The sequence below is a fragment of the Lolium perenne genome, chromosome 1 (genome assembly GCF_019359855.2).
Source record: "Lolium perenne isolate Kyuss_39 chromosome 1, Kyuss_2.0, whole genome shotgun sequence".
Lineage (NCBI taxonomy): Eukaryota > Viridiplantae > Streptophyta > Magnoliopsida > Poales > Poaceae > Lolium > Lolium perenne.
Genome location: NC_067244.2, coordinates 87,331,413 through 87,354,348, shown reverse-complemented (window position 1 = coordinate 87,354,348; position 22,936 = coordinate 87,331,413). Strand labels below are relative to the sequence as shown.

General features: G+C 46.6%; 2 protein-coding genes across 2 annotated transcripts; both read left to right on the top strand.

The window, feature by feature from the left end:
• The first annotated feature begins 213 nt into the window (after positions 1–213).
• LOC127304735 (protein STRUBBELIG-RECEPTOR FAMILY 6) lies at positions 214–5,423 on the top strand. Its single transcript, XM_051335339.2, has 16 exons — positions 214–568; positions 1,213–1,345; positions 1,433–1,504; positions 1,588–1,662; positions 1,748–1,819; positions 1,895–1,966; positions 2,078–2,149; positions 2,375–2,440; positions 2,521–2,586; positions 2,662–2,963; positions 3,059–3,342; positions 3,781–4,052; positions 4,136–4,271; positions 4,587–4,717; positions 4,815–4,971; positions 5,064–5,423. Exons 1-16 carry the CDS (start codon positions 424–426, stop codon positions 5,205–5,207), a joined length of 2,199 nt encoding a protein of 732 aa, XP_051191299.1. The 5' UTR covers positions 214–423; the 3' UTR covers positions 5,208–5,423.
• A 949-nt stretch (positions 5,424–6,372) lies between these two features.
• Positions 6,373–8,917, top strand: LOC127304748 (uncharacterized). The gene is made up of 3 exons (XM_051335347.2): positions 6,373–6,821; positions 7,355–7,778; positions 8,396–8,917. Exons 1-3 carry the CDS (start codon positions 6,765–6,767, stop codon positions 8,536–8,538), a joined length of 624 nt encoding a protein of 207 aa, XP_051191307.1. The 5' UTR covers positions 6,373–6,764; the 3' UTR covers positions 8,539–8,917.
• Positions 8,918–22,936: the final 14,019 nt, after the last annotated feature.

Here is a 22,936-nt window from a genome sequence, read left to right as displayed (position 1 = left end):
AAAATACATTCGTACGGCGCTATTTCGGCTTGGAGGCTGGAGATGCTCATATGGCCAGATCGGCACGCCCACCGGCTTCCGCGGATTGCGGGCTCCACACCGGCGGAACCTCGGGTTCTGGCCTCGGCTGTAGCGTCAGGTGCGGCAGCTATGCTCTCCCTGTCTCTCCGTTGCTCTCAATTTAATACTACTCCTAAGCAAAAATAAAATAAAAATCAGGAGCACGAGACGAGTGGAAACAAGGAATTACTGCTACCAAAAAGCCAGCAGAATGCATAAAAAACTGTGGGAATACCGCAGAAATCTAGTCGACTGAAGACTCCCCAACCAAAAGCTGGAATTTTTTAGTTAAGCTTTCTTGGCACGCTCATGGCTTTATAACTGAGGAGAGAGAGAGACGGAGGTAGTAGCATTGCTGTTGATATGGTGGGGAGGGCGAGGAGCAGAAGAGGTGGAGCAATGGCGGGCGGCGCTTGGGCATGGCTCCTCCTCTTGTGCTGCTGCTGCGGCGGCTCGTGGACCCAGCAGCGGCAAATCTTTGCTGCCGCGGCCACCGACGCGAATGATCGTAGGCTACTAGAAACATTCCTCTTTTGGGATTGCATCTCTTCTTTTCAGTTCTGTTATTTCTTTCCATGGTTGGTGTGCTGGATTTTGCTTCTCTCCTGCATTGGCCCACGGGTTGTGCAGGGAGCTGAATTGGATTCTTTAGGAACTCTTGCGTCTTCCTTGTGATCTCTATCACATTCTTGTCATTGTATACTAGTTCAGTTAATTACTTTTTTGGTGCCACAGTACAGTTTGGGTTGGTGGGAAGTAAAGCATTCTGGCACATGGAAATGCATCTGACGCCGTGTTCGTCATTTCCTTTGTTACGCAAATTGGAGGTTTATAAATTTCAGAGAAAAAACGACAATTTTGTAGGAGCATGCTGAATCCTATGACTAATGGCTTCCAACTTCTCTGTCACATCTTTGTGAAGCTTACCGAAACTAGGAAAAATCGCACAATGACCCAAGATGGATCTGTGATATCATTGCGTATCGAAAGTAGATCAGTCTTACTCTTTGTGTTCGTGATGATTCATTTGTTTTGCTATGACATGAATCCGAATCTCTAGGTGTGACTAGTCAATCATTGCTTATGATATTCGCAAAAAAAAAATCATTGCTTATGATGCTACCTGCGATTCATTTCATTTCTGCTATGCAGTTACTGTCCTCAACGCGCTGTTTACCAGCATGAATTCACCGGGGCAGCTGCGCGGTTGGCAGGTAAACGGCGGCGACCCCTGCGGCGAGTCATGGCAGGGCATCACTTGCTCTGGATCCGCAGTCACCGCAATGTGAGCTTAATTTATATTCCATCGTACACTCTTTTAAGATTAGTATGCTGCTTCCTCTGATGTGTTCTTCTGCCTGGTTCTGTTTAGTAAATTGCCGAGCTTGGGCCTCTCGGGGACGTTGGCCTACAACATGAACACCATGGATTCACTTGTTGAGCTGTGAGTTTCAGTCAGGTTTTTTCCTTGAGTATAATTGTGTCAGGAGTTCCACTGGAAATTGAATTGATCAAAATTCGATGCAGTGACATGAGCCAAAATAACCTCGGTGGTGGCCAGCAGATTCCATACAATCTTCCAAATAAAAAGCTTCAGAGGCTGTAAGTGTCAGGAATATCATATATTCTGTTCTTTAAAGAATTTTCTAATGGCATATCATCTAGTAAGTGATCTCTCGATTTGTAGCAATTTGGCAGGAAACCAATTTACCGGAAATGTTCCGTACTCGATTTCTACAATGCCTAAACTTCAGTATCTGTGAGTATCCGGCGGTGTTGAATCTCATGTTATGTTTGTAATAACTGCTAACTGGAATCTTCTTCCTAACTGCAGAAATATTAATCATAACCAATTACAAGGAAATATCACGGACATATTTCCCAACCTTCCAAGTTTAACAACAGTGTGAGTACTTTATTTAGAATCTTCTCATGTGGCCTTCAACTTGCATGATAAGTTTTTATTTCCATCCCGCTTATCTTTTCTCTGCTTATGTTTTCGTGGACATTTCTGCAGCGATCTATCCTTCAATTCTCTTACTGGTGATCTACCACAAAGTTTCACTTCTTTGACGAGCCTGAAAACTTTGTAAGAGAGAACTTTGAGCGATTTATTTTCACATATTGTACTTCCTCCGTCCCATGAAAGTTGTCTTAGATTTGTTAAAATTTGGATGTATCTAGAAACTATTTAGTGTTGTGAATACATCCAAATTTAGACAAATCTAAGACACGTTTCATAGAACGGAGGGAGTATTTTTTTCTAGAAACAAAATTTCAACTGTATGACGGTAACACTCTCCTTTCTTCTCAGATATTTGCAGAACAATCAGTTTACTGGCTCTATTAATGTCCTTTCCAATCTTTCCCTTAGTGATTTGTAAGTAAATGAATTTTCATTAGATAAGTGGTCTTTCTTATGCACTTCATACTGTGTTTAATCTACTCCCTTATTTGCAGGAACATTGCAAACAACCGCTTCACTGGTTGGATTCCTAATAAGCTTAAGAAGATAAATAGTCTACAGTAAGTACTATCTCAGTTTAGAGCCCAAGCATTGTGAAGAGGCACATCTTCAATTAATTTTGTGGTTGTGTATAGAACCGACGGTAATTCGTGGAGCACAAGCCCTGCACCACCACCGCCACCCTTTACAGCTCCTCCAAAGTCACCCAACCGTCGGAAAAGCCCAGGCAGCAACTCCAATGGCAGTGACAGCCCATCAAGTTCTGGTGGAAGCACTGTATTACGTGCTGGAGCCATAGCAGGGATTATCGTAGCTCTACTGGTTATTGGGGCGCTTGTTGCATTCTTCTTGATAAAGAGGAAAAAACGAAATGGTAAAACTGAACGTTTTGAACAGCGTCAGGCATTCAACTCATTCCCTTCAGATGAAGCTAAAGGTCAGGTTTCTCAATGCTTGATACCTTGACACATCCTTTTTTCCATTTCTATTTTAGTTAGTGATCTCACATGCTTGGTTCTACAAGGACTGCAGACATGAAGCCTATTCAAGACTCCACCACAATAGAGGTGGAGTCCATGCCTTCCCCTGCCTCAGTTAGTCTGAAACCACCTGCCAAGATTGAGCGCAATCAGTCCTTTGATGACGATGATTTTGCAAACAAGCCGGTTGCAAAGAAAAGTAATGCAGCACCTGTGGAGGCAACTGTTTATTCCGTTGCAGATCTACAAATGGCAACAGATAGCTTCAACGAGGACAACCTTGTTGGAGAGGGTGCGTTTGGAAGTGTTTACAAGGCACACTTCAATGATGGAAAGGTACGCATGATCAGTTATTCTTGCTTTTGTGTTTACTTGATAGAAATAGAATTATGTTAAGTTTGTAACAGTTTTTATTTCTTTGAAGGCCAATCATGCGTTCTTTGTACTTACTTGATTGTAGTACTATGTAACTACAGTCAAGTGCTTCTAGATAATGTTAACTTTTCGTGCAGGAATGTTCCTGAATGCAATGAGTGGTACAAGGTGTATAGCAGTTAGTAGCAATTTTGATTCCTAACAAGAAATTTGATCTTCAGTCTCTTAATGTACAAGTTTAATACTGTAAAATAAATTAGTGTTGATGGCTCCCTAGAAATTTGCACTCATTTCCTTTCTGCCTAGTTCAGATGATAAACTGTTTCAGCCCGAAAGGAAATGGATGCAGTTTGTACTCTCCCTGTATATGACTTGTTATTATTTCCCCCTTTGAATTAGGTCCTAGCAGTGAAGAAACTGAGCAGTACTGCATTACCCAGCCAATCTTCAGACGATTTCTATGAACTAGTGTCCAACATTTCGAAGTTGCACCATCCCAATCTAAATGAGCTTGTGGGCTACTGCATGGAACATGGACAACACTTGCTGGTTTACAATTTCCACAGGAACGGATCGCTGCATGATACTCTCCACCTCCCAGATGAATGCAGCAAACCTCTAAGCTGGAATTCTCGTGTGAAGGTTGCATTAGGCTCCGCACGTGCGCTGGAGTAAATGCTCTCTCTCTCTATATGTAAATGACCTTGTGTGTTCTACTCTGTTAGCACCTAACGGTATTTTCCATATTCTACAGATATCTTCATGAAATTTGTTCCCCATCAATCATTCACAAGAATTTTAAGGCGTCCAATATTTTACTGGACTCAGAGCTCAACCCTCATCTTTCAGATGCTGGACTTGCAAGCTCTATTCCTGATGGTAAATTCCAGGTAAAGCTGAAGGGATTGTGGACCTGCAAACATGTCTAGTACTAGTAAAGATAGTAAATAAGAGTCAAGTCCAGAACGAATTGGCTCTTTATTCAGGAGCTATCTCCTTTTCGAAAAAAATCACGAGCTATCCAAAATTCTGGTATAGAGTCCTACAAACTTTTATAATAGAAGTCCAAAAGTCTGTATCAGCTCATCTAATGAGGGGCTAAAGGTTTCTCTTAATGCCGTTTTTTTTGTGGAAACTATGATGTTGTTTGAAAATAAGGTTGCCACCAGTTCTCTTAATGCTGGCTTCCAAATAAATCTACACAGGCTGCAGATCAGGGCTCAGGATATAGTGCCCCCGAGGTGGACATGACCGGTCAGTATACCCTCAAGAGCGATGTCTACAGCTTTGGAGTTGTCATGCTGGAGCTTTTGACAGCCCGTAAGCCATTCGAGAGGTAATCATTATCAGAATTGCTTGTCTGCACCACTGAATTGTTTCCACATTGATTCACAGTGGTAGCCACCTGACTGTTGTTATAACATCAATTGCAGCTCTAGAAACCGGTCTGAGCAGTCCCTTGTCCGGTGGGCAACCCCCCAGCTGCACGACATCGATGCACTGGATCGGATGGTTGATCCAGCTCTCAAGGGTCTTTACCCTGCCAAGTCACTCTCCCGTTTCGCTGATGTCGTCGCGTTGTGTGTCCAGGTATAAAATTCAAAATGCAGTTAGTTCGTACCAACCTAACATGCACATATTGGTCGTTGGAATTATAAGAACCAACACCGCTACTGTTTCAGCCTGAGCCAGAATTCAGACCCCCAATGTCTGAGGTGGTGCAGGCATTGGTCCGTCTTGTTCAGAGGGCCAACATGACTAGGAGAACGCTCGATGGCGAAGAGGCTTCTCGGCGACCAGATGACCAGGATCAGGAATTCATGTAACACAAACTACGCAAATGAAGCCATGTTGCCGCTGTCAATGTGTATCTGTTTTTTCCCCTAGCACCTGATGCAGACAAGGGAAAACAGAGAAGGAAAAAAGGTTTTATGTTTCATAAGTACGTAAATTACAGGTTTTGTTTTGTACAATCAAATACAGGTTGGTGTTACATCATAATGATTAATGGAGAAATGATAATCTGACAGGCTTTGTGTGGAGTGATGCTGATTATATAATGCAGTTTTTACGGGTTGCATATGTTCTTGGAAAAAAAAATTATACAGGGAAAATAGTAAGGCATCCTGCTCTAATTGTATATTTTTAATAGTATTATAAAAGGTAAATATTTACGTAGTTACAAAGAGAAGAAAATAAATAAAATAAAGATTGTATCTAGTCCTTAATCACATGAAATTTCTTTTGTTTATCTCTATCCATTCCTTTCATGGCATAGGTTTCAGCATCCCAGAGTTACGATTCCCATGAAAAATATGTTTGTGATGGTCTGGTAAGAGATAGAGTATTTCATCACAAAAGCATATTCCCCTTTGCCTTCATCACAAAAGTATAGAACTCCAGAAATCTTGAGCAAATTACAGTACCAGAAAAGAGGCATATGTGTGTTCCAGAACTTGTGAGTATAGTACACAGTCGTAACTTGGCATATGTAAGTTTTTTTCGTTCGCAATTAACATAGTACATCTGGTGTTGATCCTGTTATCCATCAGCAACAATAAGTAAACTTTACGTTTTAGTTGGCAAGCACTCTTCCAAAAAATGGCACTTCAAATGTAGAAAAATCTGAATTTTTTACCACATAAGCAGAAATTCAAAATGGTGCCCATAGAACATAAGTCTTTCCTACTCCGTATTATAATTTCATAACACAACGCGCATTACAGAATCATACAGTAGATCTTTTCCTTTCCGACCCGTCGAAACTCAAACGACCAACCTGGGGCCCCATATGTCAGCCAGCCGAGGCTGCCCAGAGGCAAGCGCGCAGAAATATCGGGCCCCGATATTTCTCCGGCCCCCCGCAATCCCACGCGCGGCCACGTCGACGAATACCGCCACCTCAGCATAAAGCACGGGACCGGGCCCACCTCCTCCCCCAGCCCGGCCACCTGCACAGCCCTTTCGCCCTTTTCTTCGCCTTCTCCTCTTGGCCGAGCAGATATTTTTCGGCAACACTATAAATTTCAGCCTCCTCATCTCGTCTCTCTCCACAAGGATAGACCAAATCTCAGAATTTCTCCCCCTTTTCGGCTGCAATCGCTAGGAAATATCCTTGGATTTTGATTTCTACGTTCATCTCTTCATTTCTGTTGCCGTTCGTGGTTGGTTCTTGCAGAGAGCTCCAATCGCCGTCCCCAGCCTCAAATTTTTCTTGATCTGTTTGATCCTTGTTCGTCCCAAGTGCTCACCCGTAATCTCCAGCTGTTGGATCCTTTCTCTCGATCCCACCTCCAATTTAGTTATTGTTTTTTCTCTCCGAGGAAGGAACAGGGAGAACTGAATCTCCACCCGTTTCATCGGTCACCCTGCTTCTTGATCCGATGGGGGACGTGTCGCTCAACCAGACGATTGAACGGCCGCCCTGCAGTATCGCCAAGGTAATATATGGACGACTATTATCTGCTTTCGCCGGAAGAGGGAATGATATTTCATTACTACTTTGACTTATGTTGAGTCGTGGTCTCTAGGTTCACAAGTATTGATGAGTCCCACTCCATCTTCTTTGTTCCTAGGTTCTATAATCCTTATATCTTGCGTTCTGTGCACCTAATTTGCATCTTCGTTACATCTTTCTCCTATAATTAGCTCTTGTAATTCACTTTAACAGTTAATTCTGCTCAAAATGTGCAAATCAAGAAAAAATAGTAACATATATGATCGTGGACATTTGTTTCAGTACCACCTCTGTACTTGCACAATAGCTGACATAGAGCTGAAAAAAGAATATGCATGATGTTGAACATTGCTCCAGTAGTATCTTCTACAATTGACATATAGAGCTGCAAACGGAATATGCATGATCTTGACAATTCCCTCCATCACTCTCTTCTCGTGTGGGGCAGCTGTCCAGTGGGTTGATTTTGCGTGACCTGAAAATAGGAAACTGATTTTATGTTTTCTTCTTCGGCAGGGCGATCAAGTTCGAGACCTGGTATCAGTTGGATGGACAAATGAGAGTCACAGCATGTACATAAGCTCCATGGAGGCATCCTTCATGCAGCAACTCCATGGCCATGAGCACCATGCTCCTGATAGGAATAGGAGCCATGTGGGTGCCGATGGGGTCAAGCTGATACAAGAGGGCGCTATGGATAGCCTTATATCTCAGAAGAACTATTCTCGCTCACGTGATATAGGCGTAAGATTCCTGCCTGAGAATCCATGGACGAGGCGTTTCAAGCCGCGCAGCTCTGGTGCAAATCGTCGTGGTGATGGGGTGGGGGCTTCGGTGGATGATGGTGAGTCAGGCACTGATACCGTCCAAGAGAGGATTCCGACTCATGTAAGAGACTTGAAGAGTTGTGTTGGAGAAAATCTTGTTGACAAAAGCTCAGGTTGCTACACTATCTATCTTGTTTGCAGATTGCTTCCTTCTCTATATCTTTGTTCAGCTTGTCAAAAGTTCAGAATTGTTATGCGTTGTTCACTATTAGTTCGATATGAATTCAGAATTCTCGATTAACAAAAGAAGGTTCATAATTTTCATGTCGCAAGACTTCTAAAGTCGAAATAACTAGTATGATGAATGAATGATGTAATTTTGCACGCCGGCCTGTAGATTGTTGTGATCATCTGTCGACACGGTAAGAGATCATATGGAATTTGTTTGTCTTCTTTTACATGACAGTTGTGCAAATCTAAAATCAGTTGTTACTTCCATGTTATGACATAATTCCCTAGAGCCAGTTTCTTTACAGCTCTTCGATACTTAACTTCGTCAGATGTTCTTAGTAACCAATATGCTTAAAAAACACCAACAAGTTAGAAGTCTTCTTGGACCAAGATAGTTCACCAAACTGCTATTGCATAGTTACTGTGTTTTTGTATGCTAGGTACCATTTGAATCAGTTATTTCTAGTTACAGCGAAGACTTCGTTGGTTTAAATCTAAATGTCATCGTACTCTATGTAAAATCAGGGAGCTAATCCAAACTTTTTTTTCTTCTCTCCAGAAGTCTCTGGTCAGAATTTTCTTGATGAGGAGGTTCAGTCCACTGCGGAGCCAAGCAAATCATACAAGAAAAGGAGGCCTACGCCTTCCACTGCTGCAGGTTTTTCCATCTTGAAGCTTGCAGGCAGTGACAAACGGTGGTGAAAGCCAATGTGTTACGGAGCCCTGAGGAACCCACAGAAGACTTTTAACTGGTGAAAGCCATTTGTGGAAATTCTTGCTGAACCAGTTTTGATAGATAATCGGTGCAGCTGCTAATCTTTTGACTCGGCAGATTGAATCTATGAACTGGCAGCTCTCGGTCTGTCTGCTCTTTGCGGCGTGAAGGGGAACAATTAATTTGTAGTTTATGTAGTATCTTCCCTGTAGAGCATCAGTATCAAGTTTGTGGGCACATGATCCGCAAGAGATGAGCTGTGATCCCAATATAGAACCTAGCAAATGCAACAGTCGGCTTAAAAGACTGGGAAGAGTTACATGATTGTTGATGCATCATGGACGCAATTGAAATTATTTTGTGCCACATGGACGCAATTGACCTTTTTTTTTTTTTGGTTTGGTTACTTTTTTTTTTGCCTAGCAAGGTCTGTTGCTTGTTGTGCAGAGTGCTGGTTGTTTTCGAGCAACCCAGAGAATGCTGGTTGTGTTGGTGAAACTGAAATAAGTTGTAGTAGTTTAGGGAAGACTCTTGCTTGGAGAGAAAAGCTCGAATTCACCGTGCTAACCTATGGTGCACATAGTTGTCCACACGTTAACTGTGAGCGTACATCATATTTTGTTAAGCAAAAAGCCACATTTTTCTTCCTTTTTTGTCACCATCAGACTTTTCTTTGGCATCGAAATGTGTCACGTTGTTGTATGAAAACTCCCCCCTCCGGTTCACAAACACAGCTATCAAGAAAAGAAAATGGGCAATCAACCTGGCGGAGTACTTAAAAGAGATACAGTACAACGGAGTATTTAGAAGAGATACAACGCTGGTATCGAATTTAATATTTGTGACGTAGAAATTTTTATTGCTAAACCTAATTATAATGTTTTGTTAAAAAAACATTAAAGTATGTAGTAGAAAAAAAAAACATGGCAATCGTGTTGAGCCAACTCCGACATGCAGGCTGTAGTAGTACCAAGCAAGAAAGTAGGGAACGTACACCACTAGCGCTAGTGGTCTCTAAGAGCATCTCCACCGGCTGCCCCGTGCCGGTAGGAGCGTCGGCACCTCCGTTTGGGAACGTCGGCACAACATCCTCTATTTGGGGAGTTGTTTCCACACCGGCGCTTCCAAAACGATGTCCCTGATAGATATTTTACACAAAGTACATATTATGCTTAGAGTTTCATTTTAATGTTATTCAGGATCGAGGAATGAATAATATTTTCGGGTAAATCCGAGTAAAACATTATTCACTCCTCGACCCCGGATGACATTTGAAATCTGGTTATCTCTAGCTACCTAATGGCCACCCGACTCTGTGGAGGTGGACGATAGACCGGAGCTCTCTCCCATGCTCTCTGCCCTGCTCCTCCGTCGTTGATCCCCTGCTGCTCTCTCTGCCACGAACGTCAAGTAGGCGGCTCTATCTGCGGCCACTGCCTCATGACGCAGCAACTGCTCCATCTCCTCCCGCCGCCGACGGTGATACAACTCCTGCCTCTGTAGTCGGAGCTGCATCTCCGCCAAACGACGCGCCTCGTAGACTTCATCCCGACACTGCGTCTCCTCCCGCTGCAACCGCCGCAGCGCAAGATCCTCCCACCCCTTCTGCCGTCGCGCCTTCTGGAACTCCAGCCGCTCCGCCTCCTCGAGTGCCAGCCGGTTCTCCTCCTCCTGGCGCCGCCGCTCCGCCTCCTGGCAATACCGCTTCGCCTCCCGCCGTGCCTCCCCGCGCTCCCTCCGCTCCCGCCACTCCGCCTCCTGGCGCTGCCGCTCGCCCGCGTCGTAGGCATCTACTGTCGCCGCTAGCGCCGCCTCCTCCCACGCCTCGTACTCTGCGAACTGCGGGTACGCCTCCAACACTTCTACGGCCGCCTCTAGCGCTGCCTCGTCCCACAAATCCCACATTGTGCTTTTTCTAGGGTTTTTGCTGCAATGGCAGGGGAGGAGGGATAATATAAACCGCCGGCGAGGCGGGAAACATCCCGCACGGTGTCGTGGCGGGAGACTTTCCCGTGCGGCACCGTGGCGGGAGAGTTTCCAGCCAGGCGTCGTGGCGGTAAAATATCCCGCGCGGCGCCCTGGCGTCACTGACAGGCGGCTCCCACGCCCAAAATTTTCAGCCTCACGAGGCGCCGGCGCGCCTGATTCGCCCCCTTGGCGAAGGGGCCGGCACGGGGTTACCGGCGATTCTATTAGGCTCGAAAATTAGCCGGCACCGTTTAGGACGCGCTGGTGCGAGTTGTCACAACCCAATTACAGAGATGTGGGAATAACCAGATATTGCAGGATAATGATTTTATGTGGTTACAATCAAACCATGGATACAAGAGAAATCAGAATATGGGATGGGAGAAGCAAAGCACGAGGTGGGGAATGAGACCCAGCGCATAGGACGCCGAGCAATACGCAGTCGAGATACCCACTTGAGAGATTGGTGAAGCTTATTATCATTCCTTATCCTCCCAGTCATTTCGTCAAATAACTTTGGTCCACCAGATAGCTCATCTTTTACCTGCACTTGCACCTTCCCATCCAACATGGCTAACATTCTATCGAGCACCTGGCTGGTGGCTGCTGAATGGTGCTTGGAACCAACAACACCATGGACCACATGTGTAGACTCCTTGGCATTGCCGGAATGCCCATTAAGGGGTGTTGGCGCTGCCAAGTTAAGCATTACCGATTCAGAGGCGAGTGGTGCCACCTCCACCTGATCCCAGTCAATAACGATTGGACTCGAGTTGTTCGGCGTGAAGACGGAGATGGCCGGTGATGCATGTTGGATGTGAAGGAGGCAACACCCATCTTAGATGCACCGTCCATGTAGAGCGCCTCGAACTTGGCTTGCCTCGAACCCTGACTGAAACTCCACAAACACCTCCAGATAAGTGAATCTCTGCAGCATGCACAACTCGTTCACTCCATAAGCATCAAACAAGTGATGAAGTATCTCCTCTGTCACCGGGTAGACCAGCTCAGTGATGGTGACGTGCAGAACACAACTGGTAGTTGCAGTCTGCCACACAGACATTTTCTCAAACAGGTGGTGGGCGCCTTCAGGGCTGCACCCACTTTGAACGGTCTGTTCCTACCTTCCTCCAAATCAACCAGACGTGGGTCAAGACATTAGGTCAGATCAACACCAAGGGCGACCAACAACCTTCCCCGTCGATGTTACTAGTTGATCAGGGATTACGAAAGCTCAGACAGATCGTACAAGGCTCTGGTACCAAATTGTCACAACCCAATTACAGAGATGTGGGAATAACCAGATATTGCAGGATAATGATTGTATGTGGTTATAATCAAACAATGGATACAAGAGAAATCAGAATATGGGATGGGAGAAGCAAAGCACGAGGTGGGGAACGAGACGAACTAGATGAGGAGAAGGCAACTGCCTTGATTCATTACTTTGATGCCCCTGCCAGCAGCTGCTTCCTTTCCTTATAAGCTTCGTCAGTTTCGTGCAGCAGGCCCATCACATGCAATCCAGGGCCCAAGATGACTAAGCCCAGAACGTTAGGAGGGCGTACATGATACGAGCCCATTTTCGCTCCCGACCCTCAAAAAGTTACCGGAGCCGCTATCGGGAGCGTCGGTGGAGATTAGGGATGTAAATGGTACGGATAATTTCCGCTCCGAATCCGCATCCGTATCCGTTTTTGAGGATATGGTATGCATTTTTAGAAATCCGCCGGATATGGATACGGATGCGGATAGTGATCAAGAGGATATCCGGCGGATACGGTAGAGGATATGGTATTGATACTATCCGACGGATAAGGATTATCCGCCATTTTTTGCGGATTATCCGAGGTCCACAAAGAGGATAATCCGAGAAAATTAGCCCAACCCTAAATATTTAGACAATATAGTTAGTTCATCAGCCAAAATATGTATGCTATTAGGACGCAATTTGCTTTGTTGTACGAATACGTGTGTACATTTAACTATAGTCTATAATTACAAACGTATTTTACATAAAAAATATACTTTTATATTTTTATGCGTATATTTTCTTAATAATCCGCTTCCGATCCGAGTCCGGTCCGAATCCGCTCCATATCCGTAATCCGATATAATCCGCATCCGAATCCGAATCCGACCATTATCCGCTTCGATCCGAATCCGTTACAAAAATATGGTAAAGGATATGGTAAGAGTAATATCCGATCCGATCCGATCCGTTTACATCCCTAGTGGAGATGCTCTAATCCGGCCAAAACAAGCAAATACTATGCCCATTGCGACTAAGCGCAAGTCCCCTCGTCTCATGCTATCTGGTTCAATTCTGTTTATTTAGGTTGTTCTGCGGATAGATTTTCGGTGGCCGTCCAGCCTGCTAGAGTGCGCACATCGGTCCACGCTAGCCGTTTGGCCTGCTGGCCACAGACAAAAAAAACAAAACGACCGAATTCAAATGAAGTTCAAATGCAGGCGGAAAACTTAATAAATATTTCATTTATTATTTCAAACAAAATTTACATAGAAAATAAAAAAACTAAAAAACCTACCGCTGGCGTGTGGATTTGGCCTACCAGTCGCAGGTGGAGGCCCACGATTGGTACCTCTCCAGTAGTATTTGTTACTAGTCGCGTGCGGGATGACATGCGACTAGTGGGCCGCTTACCAGCCACGTTCATCGGCGGCGCGTGATCAATTGGTCTAATGGCAGCGTGTGGGCAGCACGCTGCTAGTATAAGCGCTCTACCGGTCGCACGCTGCCAGTACTTCTAGAACTACCCCTGTTTCGAATACAATCTACTATTTATCTATATTATACATATAACATACACAATAGCAGATACATACACAGGCATATACCTACACAGATAGTACAAAATACATGCACACATGATACAATTATAATGTGATACCAAACCATTATTTGATCTCAAATGCCACAAGCGAAGATTGATCACAAGCTAATTAGTAAACTAAATTAAAATTACATAGATGAGAAAGCGGTCACCATGAGCAACATCAGGACGAAGGCAGTCTTTCTCCGATTCCTCCTCATCTCTATCCGATTCCTCCTCATCTCTCTCCTCTCTCCAGCTAGATAGTGCGTGTATCTAGCTTTCGCCTCCTCCATAGTATTGTACCGTGTGTAGATGCAGCTGCGAAAATAGTGTACCTGTATCCAACCGTGTGTACACTACGTGAACCCTACCATTGTAACGATATACGACGGCAACTATATGCATAAGATAAATAATATCGTCAGTAAAGCAGATTCATACATAATATACGAGGTAGTGCCACAACACTTTAAAAATTCAAGTACCGCCTCGTATAAAAGACACACGATAAAAGAGGTAAACCAATAAGACTAAGATCTTATTGGCTCCCTCTTCATTAGGCGGTGCCAGAGTATAATCATCGGCAAGTGCATTTGAATATAAAGATACATGGCAAGAGGTCAACTAACAAGACCAAGTCAAATACGCAAATAATGTGCAAGATCAGTTTACAACACACGACTTATAGATCATTCAAAACTAAACTAAGGAAGTTCGTCATACAAATTAATAAGCAACATCGTCACTTTCGACTAGACCTAGGCTAGATGGGTGTAGGCCATCAAACATCATGAAGTCCCGGTGGTCGCCCTGAAGATGACAGAGCTCTTCTATCTGCCACTGACTTGGTTTTACAGGGCTATAGTAGAACAACCCCTTCAAACTGCAGACCCTAATGAGTTGCCCAAGCTTATGTTGAATGTGATACAACTCAAATTTTACATCTTCCTCACTCCAATTCACAAACTCCTTGATCCATGTTGTAAGACTAGATGGCTCCACAAGTAGTCGATGATCCCGTACAAGCTCACGCATGTGATGGATTGCATAGAATGCCTCCTCCATGCTATTTTATTGGTTGCTTCATGCAGGGGAACTCCGTTTTCTGGCCAGTACATGCCTTCCATTGATGACTACTTCTTTTTTCAAGCCGTTATCCTTCAAGTAGTAGCGGTTGAGAGCGTCATCCAGGACGTTCTTGATGTTGGTGTAGTTTTTCGGTATCGCACTCCCTGAGTCAAAATACATGGTGTGCGAGTGTTGGAGGTGCAAAACAATGAGGGTGCAATATTGGTCTCTGGGCAAGACAATTTAACCAGACCATTATATCCTCAACTCAAACATAATGAAAGAAATATATACAAAAGCATCTTGTGGCGCTAGCAAGTGACTTATTACTCGGGAAAATAAGGAAGGAGAAACATTTGTTTTTCCTTATTCACCAAGAAGAGATTTTCGATGTAATACATCGCATTGAGTTTGCACTCATAGGTGACCAAGTAGCTCTCATACCTGTAGTAGGTGTCCACTATCGCCAAGGTCGGGGATAACTCTTGCTCTTTTCTGACCTGGTAGGCCTCAACAAGGGTAAATAGGCAGACAAATTTTCGGTGGAGTCTATTCATTTGAAACATGGAGAATATGTCTTGAAATCTCAGGAAAAACACGTCCTCGGGGTGTTTATCGACAAAGTCCAAGCCCTTAGGAACCTCAACGACAAAAGGGGGTATGTAGGAGATTCCATATCAATAAGACGCCTTTCTTCTTGAAGAATGAGGTCATGTAGACTCTTCATATCACCGGGTAGCGTTAGGTACTTTTCCCACGATACCATAGGTTCACCCATCACATGATATTGCCGGTCTTGCGTGTGGATCTTGTCCATAACCCGGGTTGTCTGGCAAGCGGAATACTCCTTTTTCTTAGGTCTTTCCATCCCTTTTTCTTCAAAACAGGAGGATCTAACACCTCATCTGTTGTGGGCTCGGCAGGATCTGACGACACATGTGTTGCTGGCTCAGCAGGATCAGCCGCTACATTGGCTTGGCTTGGCGCCAACTCAACTGGTGTTTCCTGGTACTTGGGATGTTGCCCTTGTCGACCTCCATCAATCCAATCTTCGATCGACTGGATCAAGATATGAAGGTGGTCGTTAACCCTATTTTCCACTTGGTTTTCGACAATGGTGGCCATGTTTGCTTACAGGGTCGCCAATTCTATCTTAACTGCATGAATTTCTTCTTTGAGGGTGCAGACCACATGTTTGCAATTTCTTCTTCGCCTCCACGCGAACCGCTTGAAGATTCTCCAGCAACATCGTCTTTGCGTTTTTCGCAAAATGACATGGCTAGCTAACACTAATCAAAATTGAACATTATTTGTAATAAAAAAATCACGGAAATATTTGGCATGAACTTCTAAAAAAGGATATACTGAGTGCTAGAAATTTTTCAAAATGGAAATTAATCAACATTCCGACAAAACATCAGCAACTCATATTCCTGTTGTCGTGGATATGACCACATAAAGTGCTACAGGGTGCGGCACTTCATTGATGCGGGGGCAAGGTGGCATAGCCATCTGCGGAGCGAGGTGCACAGGACAAGGGGTTTTACCCAGGTTCGGCCCCTCCGGAGAGTAAAAGGCCTACATCCTGCTAGATCTATTGCTCAGTAATGATTTACAATGGGTGGCTCAGTCGGCCGGAGGATCGAGAGCTATGGAGGTGAGGGCGAGTGAGATCAGATCCCTTTTAGGGTTTAGCTTGGGGGTTTATATAGGCACCCTCGATCTAGGGTTTACATGAGGATAAGATCGTACCTCAACAATCGCTATAAGGCTGGGATCCTTTATCCCGTTCCCAAGTTATCTAGAGCTTCAGTCGCCTGGGCCTCTGGGCCAGTTGCCATCCTTCATGGAAGCCTAGTCGCTCAGGGTTTAAGGCCTAGTCGCCCTTGCTGACTTGACCCCTTCTTGGGCCTTCTCTCCTGCGGCGAGTGAGACCAATGGTGGACCCCATCAGGTGTATCCCCATCAATAGTCCCCGAGCACGCCATGGATTGGGTGCGGAGTTGAGGCAAGGCGCGGAGAGGCTTGAAGAGGATCCGTGGCGACTCGGCGGCGAGCTCCTGAAACAGAGTAAATAACCGTGATACAAGTTCTTAGTCGAAATGAGCCAATCGGCGCTAGCCATTCGGTGCGAACCAGTCGGCGTAAGTCAGTCGGCGTGGGCCAGTCGATGTGAGCCAGTCGGCGTATACCAATCGGCGCAAACCAGTCGGCGCAAGCCAGTCGGTGTAAGCCAGTCGACGAGACTCAGTCGGCGTAGGATGTCAGGAAGGCGCACGTGGAGGCTCCAATGGCTAGTTTCACGTTAACCGAGGAGCAAACTGTTGCGCCGTAGTTGACCGTTGGAGCTCGACGTGACAGGTAACAGCTAGATAATGCCCCCCCAGTTAACTCCGCTGCAGATCTGGGCCGCTGTTTTCTAGGTGCCAACATCAGGGCGGATTTGGACGGCGGACATCGTTCCTTATCCGGGCCGACTGCGGGGGTATAAAGCACAACACTTCTCGCCATTCACTTCATCTTCACCCCTCTCGCCCGCAAGCATCTAGCCTCCATTTCTTCTAGCTCCAAGAATCTCGATGGCGGCGAAGGGGTGGACGCGGTCCAAGGTGACCAATGAGGCCTTGATCCTGTACATTTCCTCGGGATGTGATCCCGGAGATGAAGCGGGAACAGTGGACAGTGTCGCCGGTGAACGAGACTAAGCCGATGCTGCGGGAGGGGGAGATCGTTATCTTCATGAGCTTCCTCGACCGCGGCTTCGCGGTGCCGACCTCCTCCTTCCTACGCCAGCTCTTGGCATTCTCTAATATCAAGATCTCCGACCTCGTCCCACACAGCGTCCAACGAGTTTCGTTGTTCGTGGCCCGGTGCGAGTGCTCCCTGCGCTGTCCGCCCTACTTCCCGCTGTGGTTGGCAATCTTCCATGGCAAGGCGGCCCGGATGAGCAAGGGCGATCAGACACTCATCCCGGTCGGCGCAATCACCTTCCAGGTGAAGCCCATGGAGGCCTTCATCGACATGGCGCTCCCGAAGAAGTCGCAGGCATAGTGGAGGAAATTTTGGTTCTATGCCAAAGAGATGATGCCGAAGGGCGAAGTCGCCATCCCGTAGTACCCGGCCGAGCCGAGTGAACCGCGACGACTGAACGTGCGGTTTCTACCGCGCGAACATGAGGAGCTGGTGTGCGAGATGCGCACCAAGATCCAAGAGCTAAAGAACTCCGGGCTTTCGGTGGTCAACCTCTACAACTACTGGCTCGCCCGGCGATTGGTGCCATTTCGGTGCCGCTGCCACTATATGTGGGAGTACACGGGGCAGAACGACTGCACCCTCGATTTGGCCATGGAGTGGGCCGAGGCTGATTATCGGAAGGCACTCGCGAAGATCACCATGGCTCCCTTCACCTGCTTTGATGCGGAGATGCAACTATTCTCGGCGGAGAAGCCCGCTCCGGAGGTAAGAACTTCGACTCGCTTTCCTTATGCGAGTAGCGCTGTTTTGTTTTGCATGTTAGTCACTTGGCCGCTTGAACGCAGACGTGGCACGAGGTCGCCAACCATCTGCCCCCGCTCGCTGGGAAGGAGCCCCCGGAGATGATCGCTGGCGAGGAGGGCAACGGAGTCAGACTCCGACGTGTTTAGCCAAGAGGCCGCGGGTCGCACCCGCGGGACGAAGAGAGGAGCGTCTTCCTCCTCGCAAACATCGCGGGAGGAAGAAATTGAGGAGGAAGAGGAGGAGACGACCTCCCCACCTGAGGGGAGGGCGACCGCTAATCCGCCAAGTGAGCCGCAGCCCAAGCGGCTCCGCCAGACCATCCTGGAGGGTGGCATTAGCCTCCAGTGGCTGCTCGGCGAAGAGCTCAGGGCGGCTGAGCGAGTCCAACCGGGGGTGAAGGTCATCCCCACTGTGAAGTAAGTACTTTGTCATTTTGTAGTTGTAGAGTCGATTTGCTCACGGTCGACTGAGTTGTCCTGACGAGTGTGTTTTGACAGTGCCAGGCCAAAAGTCCTGAAGAAGGCCACGCCCATGTGGGGGGCGGCTGCGAAGAAGGCGGTCGAGGCGAAGAAAGCCGCGGAGGCCTAGAAGGCTTCCGATGATGCCACGGAGGCCAAGAGGGTCGCCGATGAAGCTGCAACGGCCAAGAAGGACACCGACGAAGCCACGGACACTGAAGCAGCGGTGACACGGGCGGAGGCCACAGCGGCGAAGAAGACCACGGAGGCCGAGGCGGCGAAGGTCGCCAAAACGAAGGAGACCACCGAAACCGCCAAGGCCAAAGCTGCGAGTGCTGCCGAGTCCGAGTCGTCGAAGGTGGCGACCTTGGCGGAGAAGGAGCAAGTCGCCCCCAAGGGGGGAAAGCATCAAGCAACCCTGGTGCCGTGATGACTGCAGCGGCGATACACAGGGAGAGACGGTCCAAGCTACCGCCAACCACGTGTTGACCAAGGAGCCGACCCCTCCAGAGGCTAGCGCAACGGGTGATGCTCAGAAGAGCTCGTCGACTGAGGCCATCGTCCGCGCCACCCGCCTAGAGGATCTGTTGCGCACGGCGACCCAACTCCCGATGGCGCCGCTGACGTTCGCCGAGATGCACAAAGCTCTCGGCAATCTTCATGTGGTAAGTAATCCTTTGCGGAGTATGGCATCCACCCAGTCCCCGAGGGTCGACTCGGTCTGAAAGGGCGGGTCGAGTCTCTTTCCTTTTGAGGCCGGATGACTAACTTGATATTGCTTGTACTGCAGCAATAGATGAGGACCTTGAGCGCCAAGATCCGGCGATTGAAAGCCGAGGTGGCGGACACAACGACGAAGAACCGGGTCGTGACAGCGTTGGCAGCAAGCGTGCCTTTATTGTTGCACTTCTCTTATCCATTTCCCTTCCTAGTGGATGTTTCTTCAATGTGCTCATTTTTTAGCAGAAGCGCGCGAGAAGCTGCTCCCCTAGGCCCGGGTGGGGTATGTGAAGGAGATGGAGGCTTCTGCTCGCCTGGAGGAAGCTCAGGAGAGGGTCTGTCAGGAGCCGATGCTCACTGACCAGAGTTTATGCAAGGAAGAAAGGTATTGCGCTCCGGCGGCGCTCGACAGAGGAAGGAGGGAGACGATAAACAGGAAAATAGGGTTTCATATTAGATAGCGTGCCTCCCATCCACCCACCCCTGCCCTTTATATAGTAGGACAGGGCCACGCTTAGTTCAGGTAAATTGTGATTACAGAGCTGATACGGTAAATAAAGCGGGAAAGACAGAACTTTAAACACGATAGCTGTGAGCCGTTGGATCTTGTCGGAAGCTATCTGAGCCGTCCATAACTGAAGGTGTAACTCCTCGTCAGGCCTGGTCCTGACATTGCTCCCCCCTTGAGGCAAGACCTCAGGGCTTGAAGTCCGGGAAAGTCTTGGCGATGAACTCAGCATCCTCCCAGGTGGCCTCATCTGGTGTCATGCCCTCCCACTGGATGAGCCATTGCGGCACCGCTACATCATAGTCCCCAGCACGACGAGGAACTTGGCGTCGCTGTAGAATAGTCACAGGGCTGTATTTGACCTTCCCCTCTGGAGTCACAAGTGGCAGGTTCTTTGAAGGAATAGCTCGTGGTCCTATGTGCTTCTTCAACTGGCTGACGTGGAAGACATCGTGCAGGAGTGTACCTTCAGGTAGCTGCAACTTGTACGCACGCTTGCCGACCAGCTGAATCACCTTGTAAGGTCCATACCACTTAGAGGCTAGCTTCAGTGGATTTCCTGCTCCCAGTGCTGTTTCTCGTTGTGGCATCATTTTCAGGTAGACCATGTCCCCCAAAACAAAAGACCTGGGTGTTCTGTTCATATCAGCATACTTCTTCATGGACTTCTGGGCTTTGGCCAGGTTCTGCTGCAAGGTCAAGATCATTTTTTCTTTGTCCAGGAGGGTTGCTTGAGCAGCTGGTGTCATAGCAGCAGGTGCAGGTAGTTCAGTCAACAGAGGAGGGGCATACTCATACAGTGCCTCAAAAGGGGACATTTTAATTGCAGTGTGGTAGCTACAATTGTACCAGAACTCTGCAGCAGGCAAGTAGTCAATCCATTTCTTTGGCTGCTGAAATACCATGCATCTGAGGTATTGCTCCAAACACTGATTGACCCTTTCAGTTTGCCCATCAGACTCTGGGTGGTAGGCAGTAGAGAAATGCAAGGAAATTTTTAGTGCAGCAAATATTTCCTTCCATAGCTTGCTGAGAAATATTGTATCTCTGTCAGTAGTGATCACTGTTGGAGGGCCATGCAGTTTGAGGATGTTGTTAATGAATAAGTCTGCTACTGACTGAACAGAATATGGGTGGGACAAAGGAAGAAAGTGGGCATATTTGGTGAGTCTGTCCACCACAACCAATATCACATTTTTCCCTTTGGATAAGGGTAATCCTTCCACAAAGTCCATGCTCACTTCAGACCATTTTTTCTTGGGAATATTGAGAGGCTCCAGTAATCCAGGGTATTGGATTTTTTCTGTCTTTGATATTTGGCAGACAGGACAGGCAGTAATTTGTTCCTCTACATAGTTCTTCATTTTGGGCCAGTAGAAGCTATGCTTGAGTTTGTGGTAAGTGACTCTTGCTCCAGAATGCCCTCCAAATATAGAGGAATGGAAGGAATCAAAGACTCTCTGCTTCAGATCAGTTGCTGTGCCAATATATATCCTTCCTTTGTACCTGAGTATCCCAGATTGAACAGAATAATTAGCATGACTGTTAGGGGCAACTGTTACCTCTTGTAGGAGTTTGGAGGCCACTTCATCAGTAGAGTAGGAAGCAGTGATATCAAGTGTCCAAGAAGGAATAGCTATGGTTAAGGCTTGACATTGGTCTTGTGCTAGTCCTGCATCTGAAGGGTGATGCTTCCTGGAGAGGGCATCTGCAGCTGTATTGTCAGAGCCTTTTTTGTATTGGATGATATAATCAAATTCCAACAGTTTAAGCATCAATTTGTGCTGAATTCCCTCCAGCAGCCTTTGGCTAGCAATGTATTTGAGGCTGCTTTGATCTGTTCTGATGATTAGCTCGTTTCCCAGAAAGTAATGCCTCCATTTTTTCAGTGCCTCCAAAATAGCAAGTGCTTCCTTCTCATAGACTGACAGTGCTGCATTCTTAGGGCCAAGGGCACGGCTGAAGAAGCCAAGGGACGTGCTTGTTGCATGAGGACAGCTCCTAGGCCAGTGTCACAAGCATCAGTTTCCAATGTGAAGGGGATGGAGAAATTTGGGAGTGCCAATAAAGGAGGTTGGGACATGACTTGCTTTAGTTTGTCAAAAGCTAGTTGTTGCTCATCTCCCCAAGCAAAAGCATTTTTCTTCAGAGCCTTGTGAAGGGGTTGGCAGATCAGGGCATAATGTGGAATAAACCTCCTATAATATCCAGTCAACCCCAAGAATCCCCTCAGTTGCTTGATTGTTTGTGGTGTTTCCCATTGAATGATATCCTGAATCTTTGCAGGGTCAGTAGCCACACCTTTACCAGAGATGATGTGTCCCAAATACTCCACTTGTGTTTGTTCAAACCTGCACTTTGACAGTTTTGCTTTGAGCTTGTTGTCTTGGAATATTTGCATGACAATTGCCAGGTGTTCCTTGTGCTCCTCTGCAGTTTTGCTGTATACCAGTACATCATCAAAGAATACCAGCACAAATTTCCTGAGATATGGTGCAAAGATAGTGTTCATCAGCTGTTGGAATGTGGCTGGTGCATTGCATAGCCCAAATGGCATCACCAGGTATTCATAATGACCCAAGTGAGTGGAGAAAGCCGTTTTGTGTATGTCTGCTTCATGCATCCTAATCTGATGATAGCCAGAGCGCAAATCAAATTTAGAGAACAGCTGTGCACCATGCAATTCGTCCAAGAGATCCTCAATGACTGGTATGGGAAATTTGTTCTTGACTGTTTGTTCATTCAGACCCCTGAAGTCAGTACAGAGCCTCCATGATTTGTCCTTTTTCTTCACTAGCAAGATGGGTGAAGAATAGGGGCTGGAACTCAGTCTTATTTCCTTATTCTGTAGCATTTCCTGGATTATCTGTTCCACAGTAGTCTTTTGGCTATGGGACATTCTGTAAGGTCTAATGTTTGGTGGTTTCTTTCCAGGCAGCAATGGGATTTGATGATCTTGCTCACGTTGAGGAGGCAGTCCTTTTGGCAACTCAAATATATCCCTGAATTGATGCAGCAGTGTACTGATTGCAGGTGATACTGGTATAGCCTTATCTGAGCTATCTTGTGACTGATCCATCTCTGTGTACAGTAAGAAATATCCAGTAGCTCCTTGAGACAGCAGTTTGTTGCATGTGTCAGATGAAATCAGTAACTTATCTGTGGGGAGGAGGTGGTCCCTGAATGTGAGCAATTTTCCTTGCACTCCAATAGTGAGCTGTCTGCCAATGAAATCAAAAGTCACAGGATTGTGTTGCTTGAACCAATCCACTCCTAGAATGATGTCAGCCCCTTGTAATTCTAGGATTCTGAAATCTGTCATGAATGT